We start from the raw sequence: 23865 nt of genomic DNA on the forward strand, positions 1-23865 counted from the left end.
CTTGCATAATGAAGGTTAATTGGACGTATGTCTACCAGTTTAGTGATAATATTTTTATTGAATTGAAAATATGAAGGATTTAATTATTTATGGTGCCAATGTGTAAGATATTTTATTACGACTGTTTATTATCTTCAGGGATACCATTTTCTAATTATATACATAGAGTGCATGTTTTATGTTATATAATAGCTGTTAAACCTGAGAAGTTAAATATAATTATACTAATGAAATCAAATCACTTAGAAATAGTTAAAGATATTTAGTTTCTACTAAAATTTTGGATTTCAGACTTCAAAGATTTTACACTTAAAAAAAGAACAAAAAACAAGGACCACAGACAATCACACGGTAACTGTAACTTAATATAACGAATATATTGGTTTTAGCATAGAAAAATAACAGGAATAACATAGAAAACTGGAGTTTATACAGTTTCCTGGCCCACATTGTTTGATGAATTTGTTAAAATCGATTCAGTAGTATTTTCCTTATGAAATTAATCTACGCTTTCGTAAACGAGAAGCATCAAATCCGTTTTCTGTCACAGTAGATTTGGATCCTGATTGATTGCCCGAACACCAGTGTTGGGAAGCGTCTCCAGTTTTCCAAGATCAATAGCCAGCGTCTCAAGGAAAGCTTCAGGTGTGAGGTGGTACGTCTTACTATGGTAAGACTCACAAAACGGCATACCGTATCCTTCCAGCTATTGAATTTTCTAATACACCCACTACCCCATAACAAAGGAGCAACAGCACTGCCATCTGACGGTTATTGTATCATATTTAAACGCGTGTTCTTCAGCAGAGAAGCTAACGTTAAAACAAAGGTGACCAAGGACAAAGTTCGACAAAGAACACTGCGTGGTGTAAATGGTAGAAGAAACAAAAGAGAGAGATGCTAAGTTTCGAGACATTCATTGAATCAAATATGGGACAAACTTCTTCGTCATTCAAGGTAGTAAAACATATCTATCTGTCTACCTGTTACCTTACGTATGAAAATTTGAACTGTAAGACATATGTCTAAATGATATGAAATAAATTTATAAAGCAAAGCGAATGAGTTTAGCGATGAACTTAATGGACTACGTTTTTATTAATGTAGTTTTAATTACAAACGAATAAGGAAAAAAAATCATACACTTTAGTTTTCTGTTTGCTATCAAAATGTAGTGGTTTTTGTTAGATTTTTTCCTTAGTTCATTTAAACACGTTAATAAGTTAATTTCATAATATACACGATGAATCATATATTATTCAGAATCGTCTAAATACTTACGAGCTTAGGATGTACTAAATGTTTAATATCTTACTGGCCTCGATGATATAAGGTAAGAACTTCAAAGGTTTCCGGTACTATTTTGTGCAATTTGCCATTAAAAACATTAGTATTTGTTGTTATACGTTCTGAGAGCTACCTTCTGAGTTTCACAAATAATGGCTTCTGGTAATTTTTAAACGATTTTTGCTGTGCAAAATTATTTGTATACATAAGACACAAATTCATTAATATTTGTCCCCAACCCCTGTGTTTGAGCGTGAAGTTCGAGTGTATATAATACGTAAAATCACGTGTCAACACTTGTGGGGCAAAGCATGGCCAAGGGTGTTAAGGCGTTCGACTCGTAATCCGAGGGTCACGGGTTCGAATCCCCGTTGCACCAAACATGTTCTCCTTTCGGGCGTGGGGGCGTTATAATGTGACGGTCAATCCCACTATTCGTTGGTAAAGAGTAGCCCAAGATTTGGCAGTGGGTGGTGATGACTAGTTGCCTTCTCTTTAGTCTTACACTACTAAATTAGGGATGGCTAGCGCAGATAGCCCTCGAGTAGCTTTGCGCGAAATTCAAAACAAACAAACAACACTCATGGTTGGCAGTGCACAGATAGCCATTTGTGTAACTTTGTGCTTAACCTTGCGCTCAATCAATCAGCATCTCATTCATTCTTTTGTATTGTAATTAATAAAACTGAGAATTACACATTTCATGAAAATGTTTGAGTTTTAGAGCTAAATGAGTTGATTTTGAATAGTTTAATAAAATAATTATATTGCTATTTCAAACTAGTTTTTATACCATACACATTTTACCATTTTGTTTTTATGAGATTGTTAATTTATATTCTATGCTCCCCAATGGTTCAGCATCAAGCTTGAAGGTTTATTATGCTAAAAATTGAGCTTCGATACCGTAATCGACACAACACAGATAGCCCATTGCGTAGCTTTGAGGTTAACAGTAAACCAGCAAATTATATTTAATACGAAATTTAATTTTTCTGTATTTTACGGAATTAGTTGTTCGCTTCAACTGTGAAATTTATTGTTTTTATATTTTTATGTTCGTGAAACTTTTCTACCGTTTACGTAATTCATGACGTTCAGGTTATTTCATGTTAAACGTAATTTTAACTTCATGTTTTATTATTCTTAGCTTACTCTACAATGACTAAAATTATTAATTTGTTGCTATATGAATGTGACTAAAATGTTCTTGTTTTAACGTATTCAAAATTTATTTCATTTATTTTCATAGTTGTTAAGAAATATAGCGCAGCAAAAGGAATTTTATTGTTTGATAAGTTTTAATACTCCACTAACTAGGGCCCTGCATGAGCAGGTTGTTGAGGCACTCGACTCATAATACGAGGGTCGCGGGTTGGAATTCTCGTCGCACCAAACATGTTCGCCCCTTTAGCCATGGGAGCGTTATAATGTGAGGGCCCATCCCCACTGTTCGTTGGTTAAAGAGTGGCCCAAGAGTTGGCATTGGGTGTTGATGACCAGCTGCTTTCCCTCTAGTCTTACACTGCTAAATTAGGGACGGCGAGTGTAGATAGCTTTGCGCGAAATTCAAAACAAACCAAATCCACTCACTACAATTTAACTATCGTAGAATCTTTTAAAAAGACTAATATGAACCCTGTGCTATGTTTTTAATGGTTTTCGTAGACACGTTTTATTAAATACAGTGTTTGGTTATTTTTCATACTTATCGAAACTTTGAAAAAGATATTCAAGGGCCATTGTGTTAACCGTCCATAAATTAAAGTAATGGTAAAGGAAAGATGACTAGTTAATTAGTGCCATCCAGCGTCAATGTCTGGGCTGTTATAATTAGATTATTGGTTTATTGGTTTAACCATCACTTTGTAACCCCCCACGACTTCGACCCTGTCATCGGAAGATAACTGGGCAAGTACTCTAATCATCATAACATATCAGGTATTTGAAGTAAATATTACGAACTACACTAACTTGATTGGCTAGAGTTTGAGCTTCAATATACATACAGTGTTTTAACTAACAGGCGGCCTGGCATGGCCAGGTGGGTTAAGGCGTGCGACTCGTATTTTAAGGGTCGCGGGTTCGCATCCCTGTCGCACCAAACATGCTCGCCTTTTCAGTCGTGGGGGCGTTATAATGTGACGTTCAATCCTACTATTCGTTGATAAAAGAGTAGCCCAAGAATTGGCGGTAGGTGATGATGACTAGCTGCCTCTACTCTATTCTTACACTGCTAAATTAGGGACGGCTAGCGCAGATAGCCCTCGAGTAGTTTTGCGCAAAATTAAACAACAAACACACTAACACGCACAATTATGTAATCACTCCTAACACTGTTTTGTTTGTTTTAACTGAATAACAAAGTATCTGTGCTCCTTCCACTAGTGTTGTCAGTCCATAAACTTACGGCTGACCCTGTGAGCGGGGAAGGGGAATTCTAGCAGAGAAGTTTCGAAAAATATACATAGTAGCATAATATCATATGTTAGCATATAAGAGAGTGTGCTATCTCTCTCTTCTAGGAATGACACTGACGCCCGTATTGGTTTGGTTTGGTTTTTGTGTTTCGCACAAAGTTACACGAAGTTACCTGTGCTATCCGTCCCTAATTTAGCAGCGTAAGACTAGAACATTACAACCCACAGATAACTTGTAGGCTACTCTTTTACCGACGAATATTTGGATTAATTGTAATATTATAGCACCCTAACGGCTGAAAGAGCAGACATGTTTGTTGTGACGGGGATTCGAACTCGGAATTCTCAAGATTACGAGTTGAGCGCCCCTAGCCAACTGACCTTGTTGGGCGAACGCTCGTATTAAAGCAATACAAAAGTCATCTGTATTCCCTTCTCTACAGGTTATCAGAAGTTAGATATTGAAGAGTTACCTTGTATAGACTCTCTATCGTCGCTATACATGCTGCTTTTCAGCTATTATCACAATATAAAAAAAAACAAAATATGTAAAGCAGGTCATTGAACTTGAAGAAAAGAAACCAAACAAGATAGGGCTGGAAGTGAACATATCACTTGGTCAGGTTAAATTAACTAAAATAAAGTATAATGATGAAAGCTGAGATTCTATTCAAACGTCAAGCTTTCTGTGGACAAAGTGTTGAAGCCAGTAATGTAGGGATTTTTATTTTCCATGTAAAGTTGAGACGTCTGAATCTGCTCTTAGCCGATCAAGTGGTAGGTTCTCTTCCATTCTTATTTTGTTTAGCTCCTTATTTAAGTTCAGTAGCTAGCCTGACATATCTCTTTTCATTTAGTGCTAGAACACAGAACTAGTGATCGCTCTGAAGCAAAAAAAGTTGTCATTGTTATAAAATGGAGAAAACAAATAGTTCTAAAGATATGTTATTAAGAGTGATATTTAATTATCTTTGTGACCACAGGTGGGGCAGTGGCAAGTCTTCAGATTTACAACGCTAACAGCAGGGATTCGATTCTCCACGGTAGACACAGCAGATATTAGAAGTGGATTTGCTGTAAAAAAAAAAACACATGCATGCGCACACAAGCATACTTGTCGTTGCTGTAACGAAGGCGTTCTCCGTAAACATAATTTTTATACGAAACGAGCATTTTGAAAAAAAAAGGCATTTATGCTCTGTTACATTTGGCCGACTCGTTACGCACAGATTCACTTCACACTGTCTGAAACTTTAACAACGCCTCGATACAGCTTATAAATCATATATACTCTCCAACTTTGTTTTTTTTTTATTTCGCGTAAAACTACACGAGGGTTATCTGCTCTAGCCGTCCCTAATTTAGTAGTGTAAGACTAGAGGGAAGGCAGATAGTTATCAACACCAACCGCCAACTCCTGGGCTACTTTTTTACCAACGAATAGTGGGATTGATCGTTAATTTATTACGCCTTCTCGGCTGAAAGGACGAGCATGTTTGGTATAACACGAATTCAGACCACTACCCTTGAATAACGAGTAGAACACCTTAATCACCTGAGTTAGATAATATAAAAACATAGTTCTCCCAAAATATATCTTACCAATTATAACTGACAATAGACGACGATGAAAAAAACTAACCAGTGAATGTCAATTATTACGTGTACTTTGTATGGTGCTCGAATTAGCTAATAAACATTTACCTTCGCCAATATAAGCAGGTGGACAGAAATAGTTATGTTTTGAACCTCAGTTGTTATACACCTTCCTAACTATCGCTCATTCACACAGAGAGACACACATGTAAAATAATTTAAAATGGCTTCCAATTCATTCAGGATAAAAAAAAAACTTAAGGGGGGTGTTTTAATAGATTAGTTTGTTTACACATTTATCCTTCGCCCAGTATTGTTCTTTATAATGCTTTCACCTTAGTCATGTAATGCAAAACATTCAGACAGAAAGTCGATAAGGTGACAAAAGTTATGTATGTATGTTCCACGGTGGATCAGCAGAACATTTATGGATTTAAAGCGCTAAAAGCAAGGATTCGGTTTCCCTTGGTGGACCTATGGTGTAGCTTTTCGTTAATAAAAAAGCAACAACAATATATATATATATATATAATATATGTCTGTTTTTCTGAGAAGATACTTGTCATTACTATATCTAGAATTACAAAACTCAGTATAGTCCTTCTCAGTAGGCTGTTCTGGTTCTTAATGTATACTGATTGTGTCCGAGAAACAGAAAATAAATCCTATTATTACTAAAAGAAGCCGACAAACAGAACACTAAGAAGTCTTTTTACAGTTATCAAGATGTGATCCTAGTCCTAATGAATCACATTTTATCCTTACTGAAATATAATCTGATTCCAAGGATTTAATTATATTAAAATGTATATATTGATGTCGGAACCGGAGGGGGGAAGAAACAGCGTCCCTAATAATTGAACTGGGGGCCTAGTATCGTTGTACCCCCCAGTATTTCGCTGACAACTGTTTTTGTATGGTCTTTTTTTTTTTTTTCTCCATGTAGTCGGCTGACATTGCCAGCCGAAATCAAGGAATATTTTAGTTCTTTGGCAACTTCTAAACGTAGTGCTGTTTGTAACTTTTGTGTGTCTCTATATTAGTTAATAACTGAAACATTTTTATTATTTGTATGACTTACGATTTTGTAGCATACAGCCAACAATTTGGCGTATGAACAATACAGTATTTGTTGTGTGAAATGGTTGAGTAATATTTTAAGGCGGTTTAATTGATTGTAAAACAGTTTTTATTCATTTACGACTGTCTCCTCTCAAAACAAATTTGTATAACTCTGTTACGTAGTTGTTTACTCTTTTTTTTAACAACTGTTAGCAGGTTTTTCTTTTTACTTGAAATAAGCCTTTCGAGAGTGAGTGTATGCAATGTCTTTAATGTTGTGCTTCTGAAATTACCAAAGATAGAGCAATTACAAAGAAAGTTGAAAACGCTAATAACTAAATGTTTAACATTAAAAACTATAATGATATATAATGTTCGTTGACATTTACAAGCAAAGCAACCATTAATACTCTTGATTTTAGCTTTTCCAGGTTAGAAGACAACTCTTAAACATTTTCCATTCATTTCTAAAAATGTGTCAGTCTCTAAATTACCTTACACGCGAGTAATTTTTACCTATTCATTATTATTATTTTACTAGACATGTTTTTTTTTTTTTACTTGACAATATAACTAATTATAAAATGTTTGGATGTTTGTGCACATCTTTCCAGTTATGTCTAAAAATCAAAAAATAATACTGCGAACGTGACAGTTAAGGAAAATTGTCGTTTTAGTTACAATGTATTATTCAATAAAAAAGGGAGAGCGCTAAGAAATAGACTAGCAGTGGGTTTGTTTGTTTGTTTTGAATTTTTGCGCAAAGCTACACGAGGGCCATCTGCGCTAGCCGTCCCTAATTTACCAGTGTAAGACTAGAGGTAATGCAGATAATCATCACCATCCACAGTCGACTGTTGGGCTACTCTTTTACTAACAAATAGTGAGATTGACTCTCACATTATAACGCCCCCACACCTGAAAGGTAGAGAATGCTGGATGTAACGGCGAATCGACCCGCGACCCTCAGAATACGAGTTCAATGCCCTAACCATTTGGCCATACTGAGCCATGACTGCTAGTTCCCGTTATTTATTACGCAGCCTATTTTATTTAGTGCTTGTAAAGTGATATCTGTGATAGTGCTCTCTTTTAGTTATATATATATATAGTTACATGTCAAATGTTGTTACATAGAGGGCTACATCATCAAGTCTTCAAATTGTACACGGACAATAAGTGAAACTCATTATTATTGATAGTAACGAATTTAGAATTATATATTTTGCTCTTAATTAGTGCATAAACAACCCTATATCTATTCACAAGAAAATAATCTAAGTTGTCCTCTCAGGCTACCTGTATAAGATATAGAAATATTTTGGTTATATTTTCACTCTTTTACTTATGTATAAAGGACAGCATGGTGCATAGTTTGTAGCTGATAACACAGGATTTAAATACATATTTATAGACAGAAATCTCGAAATATTTTTATCTGATAGTTTCGCTTGGCTAAGCGCAAATGTACACAAAAACTATCTGTGCTTTGTCAGTCGGAGGGGGAACAAACTCCGAATTTTAGCGCTATAAGTCATCTAGATAACCGCTAAGGCATCGGAATAGTTTGTTTTGAATTTCGTGCAAAAGTACACGAGGGCTATCTGCACTAACCGTCCCTAATTTAGCAGTGTAAGACTAGAGAGAAGGCAGCTAGTCATCACCACCCACCACCATCTCTTGGGCTCCTCTTTTACTAACGAATAATGGGATTGATAGATCACATTATAACGCCCCCACGGCTGAAAGATCGAGCACCTTTGGTGTGACGAAGATTCGAACCCTAGACCCTCAGATTACGAGTCGAGTGCCTTAACAACCTGGCCATGCCGAGCCGGGGTACCCGAAAATATCTTGGTGTAGCAAAAAAGAATACATACTTTTCTCGAACCATATACATTTATGTTACTGTTTTTTACCAAATTTCTCCTCCTTTGATTTGAACAGGAATAAAGTACCTTAATTATTTATTCCTGTGAAATTGTATTTCAAATATAGTTATTACTTAGTTTTGTTTATTAACGAATAAAAGAAAACTAAAAATAAGAAACGTATATATTTATTGCCACAATATACTCGTGTAACTTCATGTTAATTAAATCATTGTGAGTTTCCTGATTTTATATATACAAACTTGTGTTACTTTCTGGTGATAAGACAGAACGTATTTTATTTCATTTTTATGCGTTGGAGTAGTGTGTGATTTCTTTTTGTATTTGTTTTGACCTTTTATTTTGTATGCAACAAAACTGTTGATGTGTCATTTGAGTGAAAACTTTAAAAAATTTCGATTTCATAAAACAGAACAAATAATTTAATAATTGTAAATAATTTTGTTTAAAACATATCGTATTTAAATCTATAATAAATAGTATTTAAATAAGGAACTTATTACCGTTTAATAATCGAAAAGTTTTAATGAAATGAATAAAGGTATAGGCCCTTTATTTTAAGTTAGTACTATTTAACTTCTGGAAAAGACATAAACTTTGCAATATATATTTCAATAAACCTGTTTAAAACGTTCGACGAAGTAAAAGACAGATAAAATATTTAGTTTATTACGCCAATGGATAAAAGTATTTCAAAAGAATATGCCATTTTATACATTTAATTTGATGGTTAATTTTGCTTGAAGCCACTCCAGCTGTTTTCTGATAACCATTCCTAATTTAGAAGTTAAAGACTAGAAAGAAGGTAGCTAGCCAACACTACCAATCATCAACTCTTAGGCTACTTTTTATAAAAGAAAAATTGGATTCACTGTTACATTATAATGTCCCCATGCCTGAAAGGAAAAGCATGAGCGATGATGAAAAACAAACATCTAATGGTTAATCGCATTACATTAGACCCACGCTTTTAATTTAAAACAGTTATAATAATAATACAGTAAAGAATTGATGTAAACTTGTATACTAATTTTGCTTTAATCCTATTTATATATGCTGCACGATAGAAGGAGGTATATCAGAGTAAAAAGTATCTGAGTATAAATATAACTACCTCTCTTAATTTACTCCACCCCGTCGCGCCAAACATGCTCGCTCTTTCAGCCGTGGAGGCGTTATAATGTGACGGTCAATCCCACTATTCGTTGGTAAGAGAGTAGCCAAAGAGTTGGCGGTGGGTGGTGATGACTAGCTGCCTTCCCTCTAGTTTTACACTGCTAAATTAGGGACGGTTAGTGCAGATCACCCTCGAGTAGCTTTGTGCAAAATTCAAAAAAATAAACAAACAAAAAAACATTTACTCCACAATTCACAGATATTTGTTATCAATGCACCAAGCTGAAAATAGTGACTAATTTACTTTGATAATATTTTTACTTTTGAGTAAAATCTAATTTCAAAGATATTTGGTCATTAGTTAACATAATTCTTATTTTTTTGATACCTCTCTAAAACGGTGACGTCATCTTTGCGAACCAGTTTAAATAGTTTTAACAGAATAGTTTCAAAACTATCTACTAAATTGCGTCTGAGTGACTTCTTGAGCGAAAAATAAAATGAAATAAAACATATATGACATGGTACTGTCTCTTAGTATAACGCGAAATATATATAAGAAGCAACGAAATACAGTTTCTTATTTTGTGATAAGTAATGATCCGGTTATTTATTTCCATCACGATATCCAATAACAACAACAACAAATAGATAAATAAATAGTGTTCACCAAATAAAGAGTGCTTTTTACACAGAATATGATAGTAGGATTAAAAACTCTGATTTCGTGATTTTCGTACTTTATATATATATATATGATATATTACTGTCTTGCATCTCCATGTAACAACTTCGCACGATATAAATGGAATTTCACTAAAATTGGTATGGAAGTTCAATAAGTCCATGCGAAGGAACATACAAGTTTTCAATTTTAATGGGTGTTTTACCAATGCTTCGTCACTGTGTTTTAATATTTACGAAAATTGATATGCAGATTCATTAAGCCTATATGGGATTACATATTAATTTTCAGTTTTTTAGGATTTGCGGTTTTTAATGGTGTTTTTGCGTTTTTTACCACTACTACGCCCCTGTAAATGAATCTTCACCAAAATTAGTATGGAAGTCCATTAGGTCAATGCGGGGGTACATAAAAACTTCAGTTTTTCATTTTGCAGTTTTAGAAGTGTGTTTACATTTTTTTACTTCTCCCCTTAAAGATGTATCTTTATCATATTTGGTATGGAAATTCGTTGGACCCTTCGATAGATACGTAAAATATTTTTAGTTTCATATTTTGAGGTCTTTATGGACATTTTTGCGTTTTTTACCACTACTTTACCCATTTTTGATGGATTTTCACCAAATTTGGCATGAGTATTTGTTGGATCCATGCAGAAATACACGAAAACTTGCGCTTTCTTAATTTGTATTTTGCAGTTTTTATGGCCGTTTTGCCGTGTGTTTTTTTTTTTACAATTACGTATAATGGTTTGATTGTTTGAAGTTAAACACAAAACAATATAATGGGCTATCTGTGCACCACAGGTATTAAAACTCGAATTCTAGCGTTTTGAGTTTGCAGACATACCGTTGTGCCACTGGGTGGCACATATGAGAGAAGCAACTTGTCATGTCCAAAGATAACCTTTCATTAATAATTATTTATCGGGTACTCCAGCTAGTAGATATATACATATTGTAATCCAAAGAAACATTTTTTGGCAGCCGACCAAATTTTGTGAGATTAACATAACAAAATGCTATTCTCATTTCAATTAATTATAGAAAAATAACTCAAAATTCTTTATCACATAGTGAGTTGAGTTATTTTTTTAATATATACTTGTACTCCATATCGGGCTATCTGCTGAGCCCACCGAGAGGAATCGAATCCTAATTTTAGCGTTGTAAATTTGTAGACTTACCGCTGTTCTAGCGGGAGCGTTGTATGAAAGAACCATAATATAATTACTAAGATAAATTAAAATTTTGTTTTTTAATACATAAAGAGCTAATTTATCTGACACTGCAGAAAAACTATAACATATAATATTCAATATGCGTAAAATATATATGATCTCACAAAGTAAAATAAAACTTTCGTATAATTAAAGCGGTTGAAACGCGAACGCACTTATTTAAAAGTTAAACTTAAGTAACACAATATTTATCAAAGCTATTTAAGAAGTTAGTTTAGTTAGTTATCACCATTAGATTCCATCGAGGAACGTAGGGCCGCAATCGCTTGCGGATTCTTCAAGAAGTATTTAAGTGAGTAGGTTGTTAGCCCACTGCACCGAGCCGTCCCTAATTTAGTAGTATTAGACTAGAGGTAAGGCAGCTAGTCATCCCCGCCCACTCTAGGGCTACTCTTTTACCAACGAATAGTGGGATTGACCGTCACGTTATAACGCCCCCACGGCTGGGAGGGCGAGCATGTTTGGCGCGATGCGGGCGCGAACCCGCGAATTACGAGTCGCACGCCTTACGCGTTAGGCCATGCCAGGCCCATTTAAAAAGTACGTCACATCAATTTTCCATTTAGAGACCATCTCATGAATTACATATCATTATTGTTGAAAATCGTTTTGGAGAGAGTATAGTTTATCTTTTAAGTGAAATCAGCGTAAAAAATATTATATCAGTGGCATGTTCAAGTAGGAGCTGGAGGGTGCCCAACCCTAGGGCCCATGGTCTTAATGGGTGCCCATCGGTAATTTTATTATATGTAAAATTAAATGGGATGTAGAGCTTATTAAAATTATTAGCACCTAGGCCCATACAGCCTTAAATCTGCCGCTGTATTGTATACGTAATATAAATTAGTAATTTATGTTCTAAAAACAAAAATAAATTTCGTGTAATATAATAATGTATAACTTTGCTTTGAACCATTAAAACAGAGCTATAAACATGTTCTGAATGATAAATTGAATTACGTACTATATAAATATCACCACACATTAAGCTTAAGACGATAAAGTTATTGCGTCAAAAGCACGAGTGTACATTCTCTTTGTCAGAAAATATTATATAACATTTATGTTACCTCCACAACTCAGGAAAAATATGGGCACATTATGACACTGATGATACAGATTTCAGGTAATTACAATACATCTGTATAGATTACCGTTATGGTTTGTACGGATGATTTCTCTAGCTTTTCCATGAAAGTACATGCTTTTTGGTGAATTAACTTCTGAAACTGTAATATGTTACACATTTTTATTTATTAGTATAATGCGTTTTCTTTAAACTATGATTTATAAAAGATAAAACCTGTTCCAGTGAGCTAATGTGTACTCCGATTGTTAACATACAATTCGGTTTTTCGAATTCGAATCACGTTGTATGCCAAACGACATCCGAACATACGATGAGCACAGGCAATATTCTAAACTGTTCTCTGGCTGTTTATGCTTCAGGTATTATCCTTTATGTAACACACGCATTACGTCAGTTGATTCACTAATGCACTATCTTTACGATTGTACTAAAACATAAAATAACATTTAATCATCAAACCGTTTTTAACTTATAGGTTTTCTCGGTGTAATCCGAGTGATACCTCTAGAAGAACTTTATTAGATATTTTTGTGCTGTGAGTACTATTTTATGATTTAGGCCCGTCATGGCTAGGTGGTTTAGGCACTCGACTCGCAATCCGAGAGTCGCAAGTTCGAATCCCTGTCACACCAAACATGCTCGACCTTTCAGCCGTGGGAGAGTTATAAGATGACGGTCAATCCCACTATTTGTTGGTAAAAAAGTAACTCAAGAGTTGATGTTGACTAGTTGCCTTCCCTGTAGTCTTACTCCGCTAAATTAGCGACGGCTAAAACAGGTAGCCCTCGTGTAGCTTTGCGCGAAATTCAAACAACATAGTATGATTTTACAAATTCTCTGGCTTCAGACATCAATATTAAAATCAGTGTGTTTCAATACCGTTTTGTATTGTTCATCTAAACACTTTCCTTTTGATTCATTTAAAGGCTGTATGATGTACAGGAACTCTTCTGCCTTTTAATATAATATGTGATTTTCTCTTTATTATTATTAATCTAAATAAACTACCAGGGGTTTATCGTAGCTATAAGATTATGATATTACTCTACTAGAGTCACATATATACATCAACACCAAAGTTTCAAAATAAATAATATTTCTCTTTCGCAACTGAAAGTGCTTAGCAACAAATAACTGTAATTTACCTCTAATAATTTCGGTACTTTTTCGTTTGTCCCACGGATTATTGTTTTCTACTATGTTTCAGTCTAAGAACAAATTTCCTACAATCTACTGAAATCGTTAAAGGAAGACTAAAATAATAAAAAAAGTAAAAAAAAGTAGAATTCCAAAAGTACCGGAGTACATGTGTCTCGGTGGACATGTTGAAAACAATTGCTTGAAGTGAGAGCGAGCTAAGCTGATAGGTATGTAATATGGATTATCGCAATCAAACTGTGATAGAAAGTATTTATCGTTTGTTTGTTTGAAAGCAACACAATGGGCTGTCTGTGCTTTGCCCCACTGATATCTAAACCTGGTTTCTAGCGTTGTTAGTCCACAGACATACCGCTGTGCCACTGTATGTATATGAGGGGGCGTGTGTTTATCAAAAATAGTTTTAGCAAGTTGTAGATCAAAACTTGTTAGCTTCATACGAATTTTACAGACTATTTCTGAAGTAATTATTAAGATAGCAATCAAGAAAGTAAAACTTGTGATATAGAAGACAGCAACCAAATACGATACGTTTCTCACTTTAAACTAGAAAAACAATGATGATGATTGTTTGTTTTAAGAACTTTGCGCTAGCCATCCCTAATTTAGCACTGTAAGATTAGAGGGAATGCAGCTAGTCATCCTCACCCACCGCCAACTCTTGGGCTACTCTTTTACCGATGAAAAATGGTATTGACCGTTAAATAATAACTTCCCCACAACTGAAAGGGCAAGAATGTTTGGTGTCACGGGAATTCGAACCGGCGCTCCTGAGATTACAATTCAAGTCCCTTAACCACCTAGTCTTGCCGGGCATGTTTTTAGTATAAAGCTACACAGTAAGTTATGTTTGCTCACGTCTACAGAATCGAGCCTCGAAATTTAGCGTTGTCCATCCGTAAACTTATTCCTGATCTACTGGATGACTAGAAAAAGTAACAGATAATTTTAAAAATTAACGAATGTATTAAGTCTATTTATCTTTATTTAAATAAAAATTGCTTTGGTTCAAATTATCATCTCAAGTTACCTAATATTAAAAGCTCTAAAATGTTATTTCCAATTCCAGGTCAACCAAGAAATTGCACTTCAATTTATTATTCACCTCTGAAAGAAAGAATTCGTGTTCCACGTGAATTTTTCTCAAATATTGACTTCGTAAAATTTTTGAGTTTGCACACAAACTCAAATAGTGTTGTCGGTTATATGATTTTCTTTACAAAGGGAAAGTACCATTCATGTTCAGTGTTTGTATAGAAAAACTAATACAAACATCGATGCAAGGTCGGTCCTTGTGTGGAACGTTTCGACTACTATTCGAGCTTGAATAAGTGAATTTTGACAGGTAATGTTCGAAGCACGGTAAAAGTCATGATTCGGGTGTTTTTTTTGTTGTTGCTACTGGCATTCGGTTCAGTAACGAAAACCTTTAACACCTACCCTCCAAACCAGAGAAACATAATCAATCGCATAAACATGATGGTGCAGCCAGAAATGACAGATGAAAAGAGCGGAGCAGAAAATCTAACAAAGCAACACTGTGAATATATATTCCAATCTATTGATATTCAGGAAAACATTTTCAAAGAAGGAGGGTTGTCTGCAAGACTGGAGCATCCTTTTTTAGATCTCGCTAAAGGAATTGTTCCTGGGATTTCCTACAGCGGTAAGTAATTTATTTTTTGGTGTTTGGAGTTAACGTATTAATCTAAAGGTGTATTTCCTTAGTGTTTTATGAATAAACTTTCAAAACAGTTTGTGTTAAAGATAATAATGAAAATAGTGCGATGAAATAATTTGAAAACAAACAGACTGTCATATGCATTGTGAATAAATAAATCCTTAGTTTGAAAATCTGCATATGATTTTTATATCTTGCGTGTTTGTTTGAATTTTGTATAGAAAAAACTTTGTTTGGTTTGGTTTGAATTTCACGAGGATTATTTGCGCTAGTCGTCCCTAATTTAGCAGTGTAAGACTAGAGAGAAGGCAGCTAGTCATCACCATCCAGAGTCATATGTTGGGCTACTTTTTTGCTAACGAATAGTGATATTGACTGCTCATTATAACGCCCTCACGGCTGAAAGTAGCGAGCATGTTTGTTGTGACCAGGATTCGAGCCTGTGACCCTCAGATTACGAATCGAGCTCCCTAATCACCTGGTTGTACCGGGCCTCGCGAAAAACTACTCCACAACTACCTGTGCTAACTGTTCTATGGTTTGAAGTGATAGTCTAGAACGAAGGTAGCTAGTTAACATCACTAACCGCCCACTCTTAGATTACTCTCTACCAATAAGTATTAGGATTTACCGTCACACATAACGCCCTCATGGCTAAAAGCGTAAACTGATTATGTGAAACACAGATTGCTGACTGAACACCCTAACCACTAGGCCATGTCAGACCCCGCTTTCGATATATCTTTTATAATTTTACCTTGAGAGCTTTTGTAACTAATTACCGATTTTCCTGGAACTTGCCTGTCAAATAGAAAAGCTTTATTATTGAACAAACAGTTGAAATGAACATTAATCTTAGATTTGTTTGTTTTATTTATTCTCTTTAAATGGAAACCTTCTCTTCATGTAGCGTGACACAACAGACATAACTAATATCCAACTTTTAAAAAATATTATATTGTTTCGTACAATTTAAAAACAGTATATGTATATATATATATATATATAATTCTAGTAAAAGTAAATAATTATATCTAAATGAAGTTAAATGAATAAACAAAATCATGAGGAAGGACTGCGTTAAAAACAGTAAATCCCAACCTCTGATTAATTATATTATAACCATAAAATTTTCAAGCCATAAACCGCAACACATTAACATAATTTTTCTTTACAATTTTGTTTTAAATACACTGCGCATTTTTTTAAAAATGTGCAGCGTATTGTAAAACAAAATTGTAAAAAGTTTTATGTTATTGTGTTTTGGTTTATGGCTTGAAAATTTTATGGTAATTATATATATATATTATATGATGTTTGTTTGTTGTGTTTTTTGTTGTTGTTGCTAAGCTCGTTTTTAGGGTTACAGACCCAAAAACTTTTCAATGAGCTATTGGGGGGGGGGACTGTTTGATGTCACATAAATAAAAAATAAGAATAAGACATACATTAAATGGACGTATGTTAGCTTATGTTTATTAGATGGGTACCTAACATATGAAACAGCTTAAAAAGAAATGAAAACCCACACCATAATGACAGTTTGAATTATTCACGATGACACAGGGAATTTACTATCACGTAAACATTTATTAACATTAAATATGATATGAGAACAATAAGTCAGATCACGTCAACAGAGAACAGTACAGTTTGAATTATTAACTGTAATTTCAGGGATTTAATATTTATATGAAAAACTATTAATATAAAATATAATATTTAGAATCTATATTTTGATCGATACCCTTTAGTATGAATTCATAGGTTACAATACTAAAATCCTAGATTCGATTCTCCACGGTGGACACAGCAGACAGCGATAATTCACTGTAGCTTTGGTTTCAAACAATCATACAAATTAATCCATAACAAAACTGAACGCTTAGATTATTTTTGCACAGTTAGTACATTGCACAGCTTGGCGCTTGGAAAAAAACAAAACATTCCATCTATTTTCATGAGGGTTAAATAGAGTAATGCGGTATATATACATACGCCTATTTATTATGAGAGTTAGTTCAGTCTCTTGGGCCAACTTTTCATACGGCGTGAAAAGGCACGTGGCTGTCTATTCACTGCAGTGGAACTTTTTAATTACAGTAGAAAGTTTCTATTATGATGCAAATAAATAAACAAAGGAAAATCCAAAAATCAGAATAAAGTGGAGAAACTAAAATTACTTTTAGTTTCAAATAAGAAACAAAACGACATAATAAATTGGTGTCTCATACAGACTCTGTGCAAGTGTAATATGTTTAAAAACAAATAAAAAACTTACGAAATAATAAATCTAACCAAAATGTAGCCATTAGTGACACAGTGGTATGTCTATGGACTTATAATGCTAGAAACTGGGTTTCGATAATCGTAGTGGACAGAACACTGGCAGCTCATTTTTTAACTTTCTGCTCAACTACAACACAAGAATATATATAGAAAAGCTGGAATAGCAACTACGTATAAAAACATAGTTCTAACGATTTTCCAATCAACGACAAAATTTCCAACGCATAAGACGGTGTGAGATTTTGTTTCCGCAGCTTATACCTTTAAATTAGGCCTAGGAATGACATAGCAGTTCAACAAAAATATTTCAGTTGGATCAAAGCGCACTCCACAAAGTGAGGCCGTGAGTGCATTACAAGAGTGAAGGTCAAATCATACTGCATGGTCAGAAAGAGTAACCCAATTCTTGAGAGTTACTGCTGTTGGTCAGCTGCTTTCTTTTCATTCTGTCGGTCAACATGAGAAAAGGCTATGCGCAGTTAATACTTTTATAACCTTACGTGAAAATTTTGAACAGGCGAATTATGTAATTAAATTAAAGCGAGTAACTAAATTCAGTTCGTGCTTATGCTCCTGCCTAATTCATGTTTACTACCAGTTTTATGTATTTTAACATTTTAATCTTGAATATTACTTGAATGACAGTCATTATATAGTATTTTATGGCAGAGATTTTTGCTTGAAACTGGTTGTGAAATGTGCTATTATTTATATAAAATATTTAATTATTTAAACAGCTCTATATGTTGAAGTCTTCTGTGTTGGTAATGCCTCAATGTATAATGATTTTGTTGTTTGTTGAGAGGCCCCGTAACGTTTCCTAAATATTAATTATGCAACAGAAAACGACGCAAGACGCGCTAGTGTGAACACTAACATTTTACACTGAAAGTGTTAAGCTGCGACACAACCAGTTGAACATGAAACTTTGATTTTTCTATCATATGCAATAAGTGATTGATTAATGTTTCATAGAAGGTGACCATACTGATCCATCGATTTTATAGAAGCAGCAAGTTTATTATTGAAACTCGACGCTGCCTTTTCTCTGTGCTGTGATCAATTTCACGACACCAGGTAGACAAAAAGCCTACACGTTCTGAGAAATGTGTACTACTTGGACAATACGAATATTATGATAAATACCTAAACTAAAAAAAACGTGTGCGGTACTTTAATAATCCTATAATGTAACTCTTTCACCTGAGTTTAAATTATTTGAACACACAGAAATAACTTTAGTTCATAATTTCCTTCATCATATGTTAATAACATCAGAATCAAATATGAAATATATTTATAGTTACTTATCTTACTATTTTGTTCTCTGGTACTGTGTTAAAAGTTAAGTGTTTGACCTTATTTGAAACATGTCAATATTTGCATCTAAAAAAACATAGATGTATTTTAACAGTCGGTTTTGTTTGAATTGTCTTTTCGTAGTCATAATACCATTTCCCAGGGTAAGATACCTGTAAAAATTTTTAAACCAAATATTCTTAACTTGCTTTGATGTGTTTTTATATGTTCAAATCTTTATGTTATGCTAATATGTTCATATCCTTAAAATGTTTTGGTACGTTCATATCCTTAAGATGTTTTGGTACTTTCATATCCTTAAGATGTTTTATGTGTTTATTTATTTACACCTAAGTTGGCATGCAGTATTCTTGACTACTCGTGTGTATTATCAAGTACCTTAAAGTCATGTTAGCACAAAGCTGTTATTTTTTTAATAAGATTGCGACGGGCCCGCAGTAGCCAGATGGTTAAAGCACTCGACTCATAATCTGAGGGTCGCTAGTTCGAATCCACGACATACCCACCAGGCTCGCTCTTTCAGCTGTGGGGGCGTTATAAAGTGATGGTCAATCCCACTATTCTTTGGTAAAATAGTAGCTCCAGAGTTGGCGGTGGGTTGTTATGAGTAGCTGCCGTTTCTCTAGTCTTGCACTACAAAATTAGGGACCGCTAGCGCAGATAACCCTCGTGTATGTTTGCGCGAAATTCAAAACAAACAAACCAAAACTAGTGCAATTATTTATAAATACAAAGTATAAATATCAGAAAAAGAAGTGAAAATGAGTTTATTATTCTTTTGTTAAATTTTTCATAACAAAATTGAATATTGAACAGTCTGTTGAATTAAAAACATGCTATTTTGTTTTTTTGTAATCATTAGTCCAAAACAGCTTACTGTCTTGTGAACGAATTGTAACCTCTACTGACATATATTTCATTAATGTCATAGATTGTCTATAATACACGTAAGAAGTTTATTTTCATATATAGATAGCTAACAAGCTGATTTGACCTTTCTGGTCGACATGACACAACACTTGAATGATCTTTATGTTGTTGAGAAAGATTTGTGTTACGTATTACAATTTATTTCGGACGAGTCTCCGATTTATTATGTAATGTACGTTACGTTTCACTATTTTAAATAATCAGAGATTTGAACTTAAATTTAGTGGTTAATTAAATGTTAATGTGTTTTAAATTTACGTTATTTACTAACAAGATTCATATACACAATTTTTCTTTTTAACACAAATATATTGTAAAAAACAACAAAAACAATACAAGTTATAATAACGGTTATAACAAATAATTATTATATATGATGGCTTACATACAAGAGTTTTACGAACTTACAAACTATATTGAATCTTATATCGGTCTAGAACTGAATATTGTTTCATGAACCAAGTCCAGGACGAGCAAATTATTTCTGATTTAATATTGTTACGCCTTGCCTAAGCTAACACAGTCTTTTTCTTGGCTGGCCTCACACCATCTATAAGCCTACTCTTTCCAATAATCACAATTATTGCATCTTAGGCCTATAGGACACTGACTGTAGATAACAAATAATAATAATTATGTTTGTCTCTCAACGTGTCGGTCTTTAAAAACGAATCATGCGAGTTTCTGAAATTTTCAACAATGATTGTTTTCGTAAACAAGTATTGTTGATTTTAACTTTCCAGAATTTTCTACAAGTCTCATGAACAGGCGGGACTTGTGCAATACACAGTCAATAATATATATCACATTCAAAAAAGAAAACTATACAGAAACAAGCGTAGGCATTAAAATAAATGTACAACGGTAAATCTGATTTACACTTATAACCCTTGTCAGTATATTTTTCGGGAATGTCATTGGTTATTTATACTACATGCCAGAAGTATATTTTCATTTATAAATAGATAATACTCACAGATAATCTCACCTAACCAAAGAAATTGTTATATAATTATATAATTAATTACAACTCAAAATTTTAAGCTTACACGCGTATACACACATTAAATTCAATACTCGCTTTTTTAATTCAGAAATTATTAGTACATTATACGGATTTGGAAAAAAATAACTATTAAACTTTTTTTTTATAAAAAACGCAGTACTGACTAGAATTTTGATATACAACACAATCTTTATTTCTCTAGAAAGAGGCAAAAAGGATACGAGCATTGTAGTATACACTTTTATCTATATATTGTAGACGACTTTAATGGTTCAAGTTAATGTATCACTTCAAAGTTTGTTCTTTATGTATGGGTTGTGATGGCGTTAAACAATTTACAGACGAATGATGTACAACTGATGTGTGGTTCTGAAATAAAGCGATAAAGAAAACTCTTACAGAATAATGCTCGAAGCCTACCAAAGCAAATCCAAATAAATCAGTAATAAAAACTACTGGTAAGGCTTAATTACTGATTAAAAATATTGGGAACATTGATATGCCATAAATTATTTTAATGCCAGAATAAGACTAATGCAATCTGGCCGCAGGCCCGGCATGGCCAAGCGCGTAAGACTTGTAATCCGAGGGTCGCGGGTTCGCGCCCGCGTCGCGCCAAACATGCTCGCCTTCCCAGCCGTGGGGGCGTTATATGTTACGGTCAATCCCACTATTCGTTGGTAAAAAAGTAGCCCAAGAATTGGCGGTGGGTGGTGATGACTAGCTGCCTTCCCTCTAGTCTTACACTGCTAAATTAGGGACGGCTCGGTGCAGTGGGCTAACAACCTACTCACTTAAATACTTGTTGAAAAATCCGCAAGCGATTGCGGCCCAATGTTCCTAGATGGAATCTAATGGTGATAACTAATTTGTCCGCAAGTTAAAAAAAAATTATTGTGTGAAAGTTTTATGTGAACGTAATAATTAACGATACTATTAGTTATGTTTATTTATTTTAACGTTCCCCTTTATAACAATTACTTTCGCGTATTTCTTTTTTTCGAATACTTTTACTCAGAGATAATACCTAACATAGAAAATGAGTTATTATCACATTGTGAGTGGTCTTTCTAGACAATGTTGATGTGTTGGTTTTATATGACACATTGAAGTAATCTGAGTCTCGTTCATGTGAACGTTTTTGTATTTTACCATATGTATATACATCCCTAAAAACACCACCACCAAAGTTAATTAGCTGGATTGTAATTCAAACATCTATGACATGCATAATTAATATCTGCAAAGCACGTGTTTTCATAATTAATGTTAGTGTGAATTAGTGAGTATGAAATAAAACTTCCTTTACCTTACTCACTGGATTTAAATTATTCTGATTGATACGTGGGAATTTCCAATCGTTTCGTGATGTTAGTTGCAATCATATTACTTGTGAATGAAATGATTAATATGGTTGTGGATTTTTATTTGCTCTGGGTGTTCATTTTCTAAAACTAGTATCCTTGTAATGCAGTTTTGCGAGAAAAAGTTTTGATGAACTACCTCTGGTCTGCTTATTATAGTTTTTGCCCTGGATGATGTGTAATATTTCGAGAAGGAGGTTACATTTTTTACGAATTATGCTGAACATGAATCTGTGGATTTGTGGATCGTTTATTTTTAATGAAATGTTAAGAGAAAGTAGGCTTCTGTTCTTTGTTTTTGAATGAGCAAGCTTAATTGAATCTTACAACATTCTTCAGGAAATTATGATATTTATTAAGGTTACCAAGCAAGTGGTTACAGATAATAAAAAAAATCATTATCAGTCCTTCACTGTCTCTCTAATTGATAGAAATATCTAGAAAATAAAATATATTTGCAAAGCCATTAGTAACACGTAGAGATACAACAGATACCTTTGTAACTTACAGTGATATAAGTGACACCCATAAAACAAAACAAAAAGCAACGTCGGAATAAGGAGTAAAAGTCGTAAAAATCAGTAGTGCAACGTAAAAAAATCTTTATGAAACGCCCAGAGACTCGTACATCATTATAGAAAAATAGTCTTTAATTTTCGGTCAAAGAAACTCTACGAGACTAAACATACAGACAATCCAAAAGTGACTCATAAAATTCAAAGAGTAGCAGAAAATCTGAAAAGAAACAGTTTCTACCGGTTTCCCAACTCCACACCATGACGTCATAAAATACAGATAACTACAACTAAATATATATCTTAATATCATACAGTGTGTGTTTTCTTATAGCAAAGCTATATTGGGCTATCTGCCGAGCACACTAAGGGGAATCGAATCCCTGGTTTTAGCGTTGTAAATCCGTAGACATACCGCTGTACTAGCGGGGAGCAATATCATACAGAAACAACCCTTTTGGTCCAATAACTACCACCAAAAGTGTCAGCCATTATATAACAAAACATACAATCCATACAACACCAAATAGGAGAAAAACAGCTACAGAAATCTAACAAACAACCTTTCTTCCAATTTAATGATCTAATGAAACGAAAGGAAAATGTTTTGTAATCCTTTCACACCATAATTACAAAACTAAAACAGAAAAATGTTTCCAAAACACAGATATGTACGTGAATATCACAATAATTCAAACAGAAACCAAAACATAGCTAAAGAAAGAATTTTTTTCAGAAACATTACTGAAGCTCGCAGCCGTACCTAAGGACGAAACACTAAATTTGCCTCTGACACTCGGTAACAGAATTATTACTTTAATTAGTTGATCAATTGTTATGACCATATGCCGTCTACGTTAAACAAACCTTTTGATCTGTTAGAGAAACTTAATCATATAAAGGCTTATGTAATAAAACGCTCGAGACTATTCAGTTTTCATGTCGTCTTTCTTTGCTCATCAATTTCAATAGGTGTTAGCTTTACTGCAATCAAGCACGAAGCTCCCAATGGGCTATCTTTTCTATGCCCGCCACGGTGATCAAAACCCAATTTTTAGCGTAGTAAGTGAATTGGAGCATTTCCATGGAAGAAAATATAAAAAAATCTAATTGTAGCTCCTTAGTTAGTTTGTTTGTTTTTGAATTTCACGCAAAGCTACATGAAGGCTATCTGCGCTAGCCGTCCCTAATTTAGCAGTGTAAGACTAGAATGA

The 23865-nt window shown here is 34.0% G+C and overlaps 1 protein-coding gene across 1 annotated transcript in view; it reads left to right on the forward strand.

Annotated features, from left to right (window-relative positions):
* Positions 1–832: 832 nt before the first annotated feature.
* The window catches only part of LOC143231487 (uncharacterized), a 29778-nt gene continuing 6745 nt past the window's right edge, over positions 833–23865 (forward strand). The window contains exons 1-2 of the mRNA XM_076466027.1: positions 833–957; positions 14616–15212. Coding sequence (XP_076322142.1) covers positions 14918–15212 — 295 coding nt within the window. The 5' untranslated portion in view covers positions 833–957; positions 14616–14917. The remainder of the gene's footprint in view (positions 958–14615; positions 15213–23865) is intronic.

Source organism: Tachypleus tridentatus, chromosome 11 (assembly GCF_004210375.1).
Source record: "Tachypleus tridentatus isolate NWPU-2018 chromosome 11, ASM421037v1, whole genome shotgun sequence".
Lineage (NCBI taxonomy): Eukaryota > Metazoa > Arthropoda > Merostomata > Xiphosura > Limulidae > Tachypleus > Tachypleus tridentatus.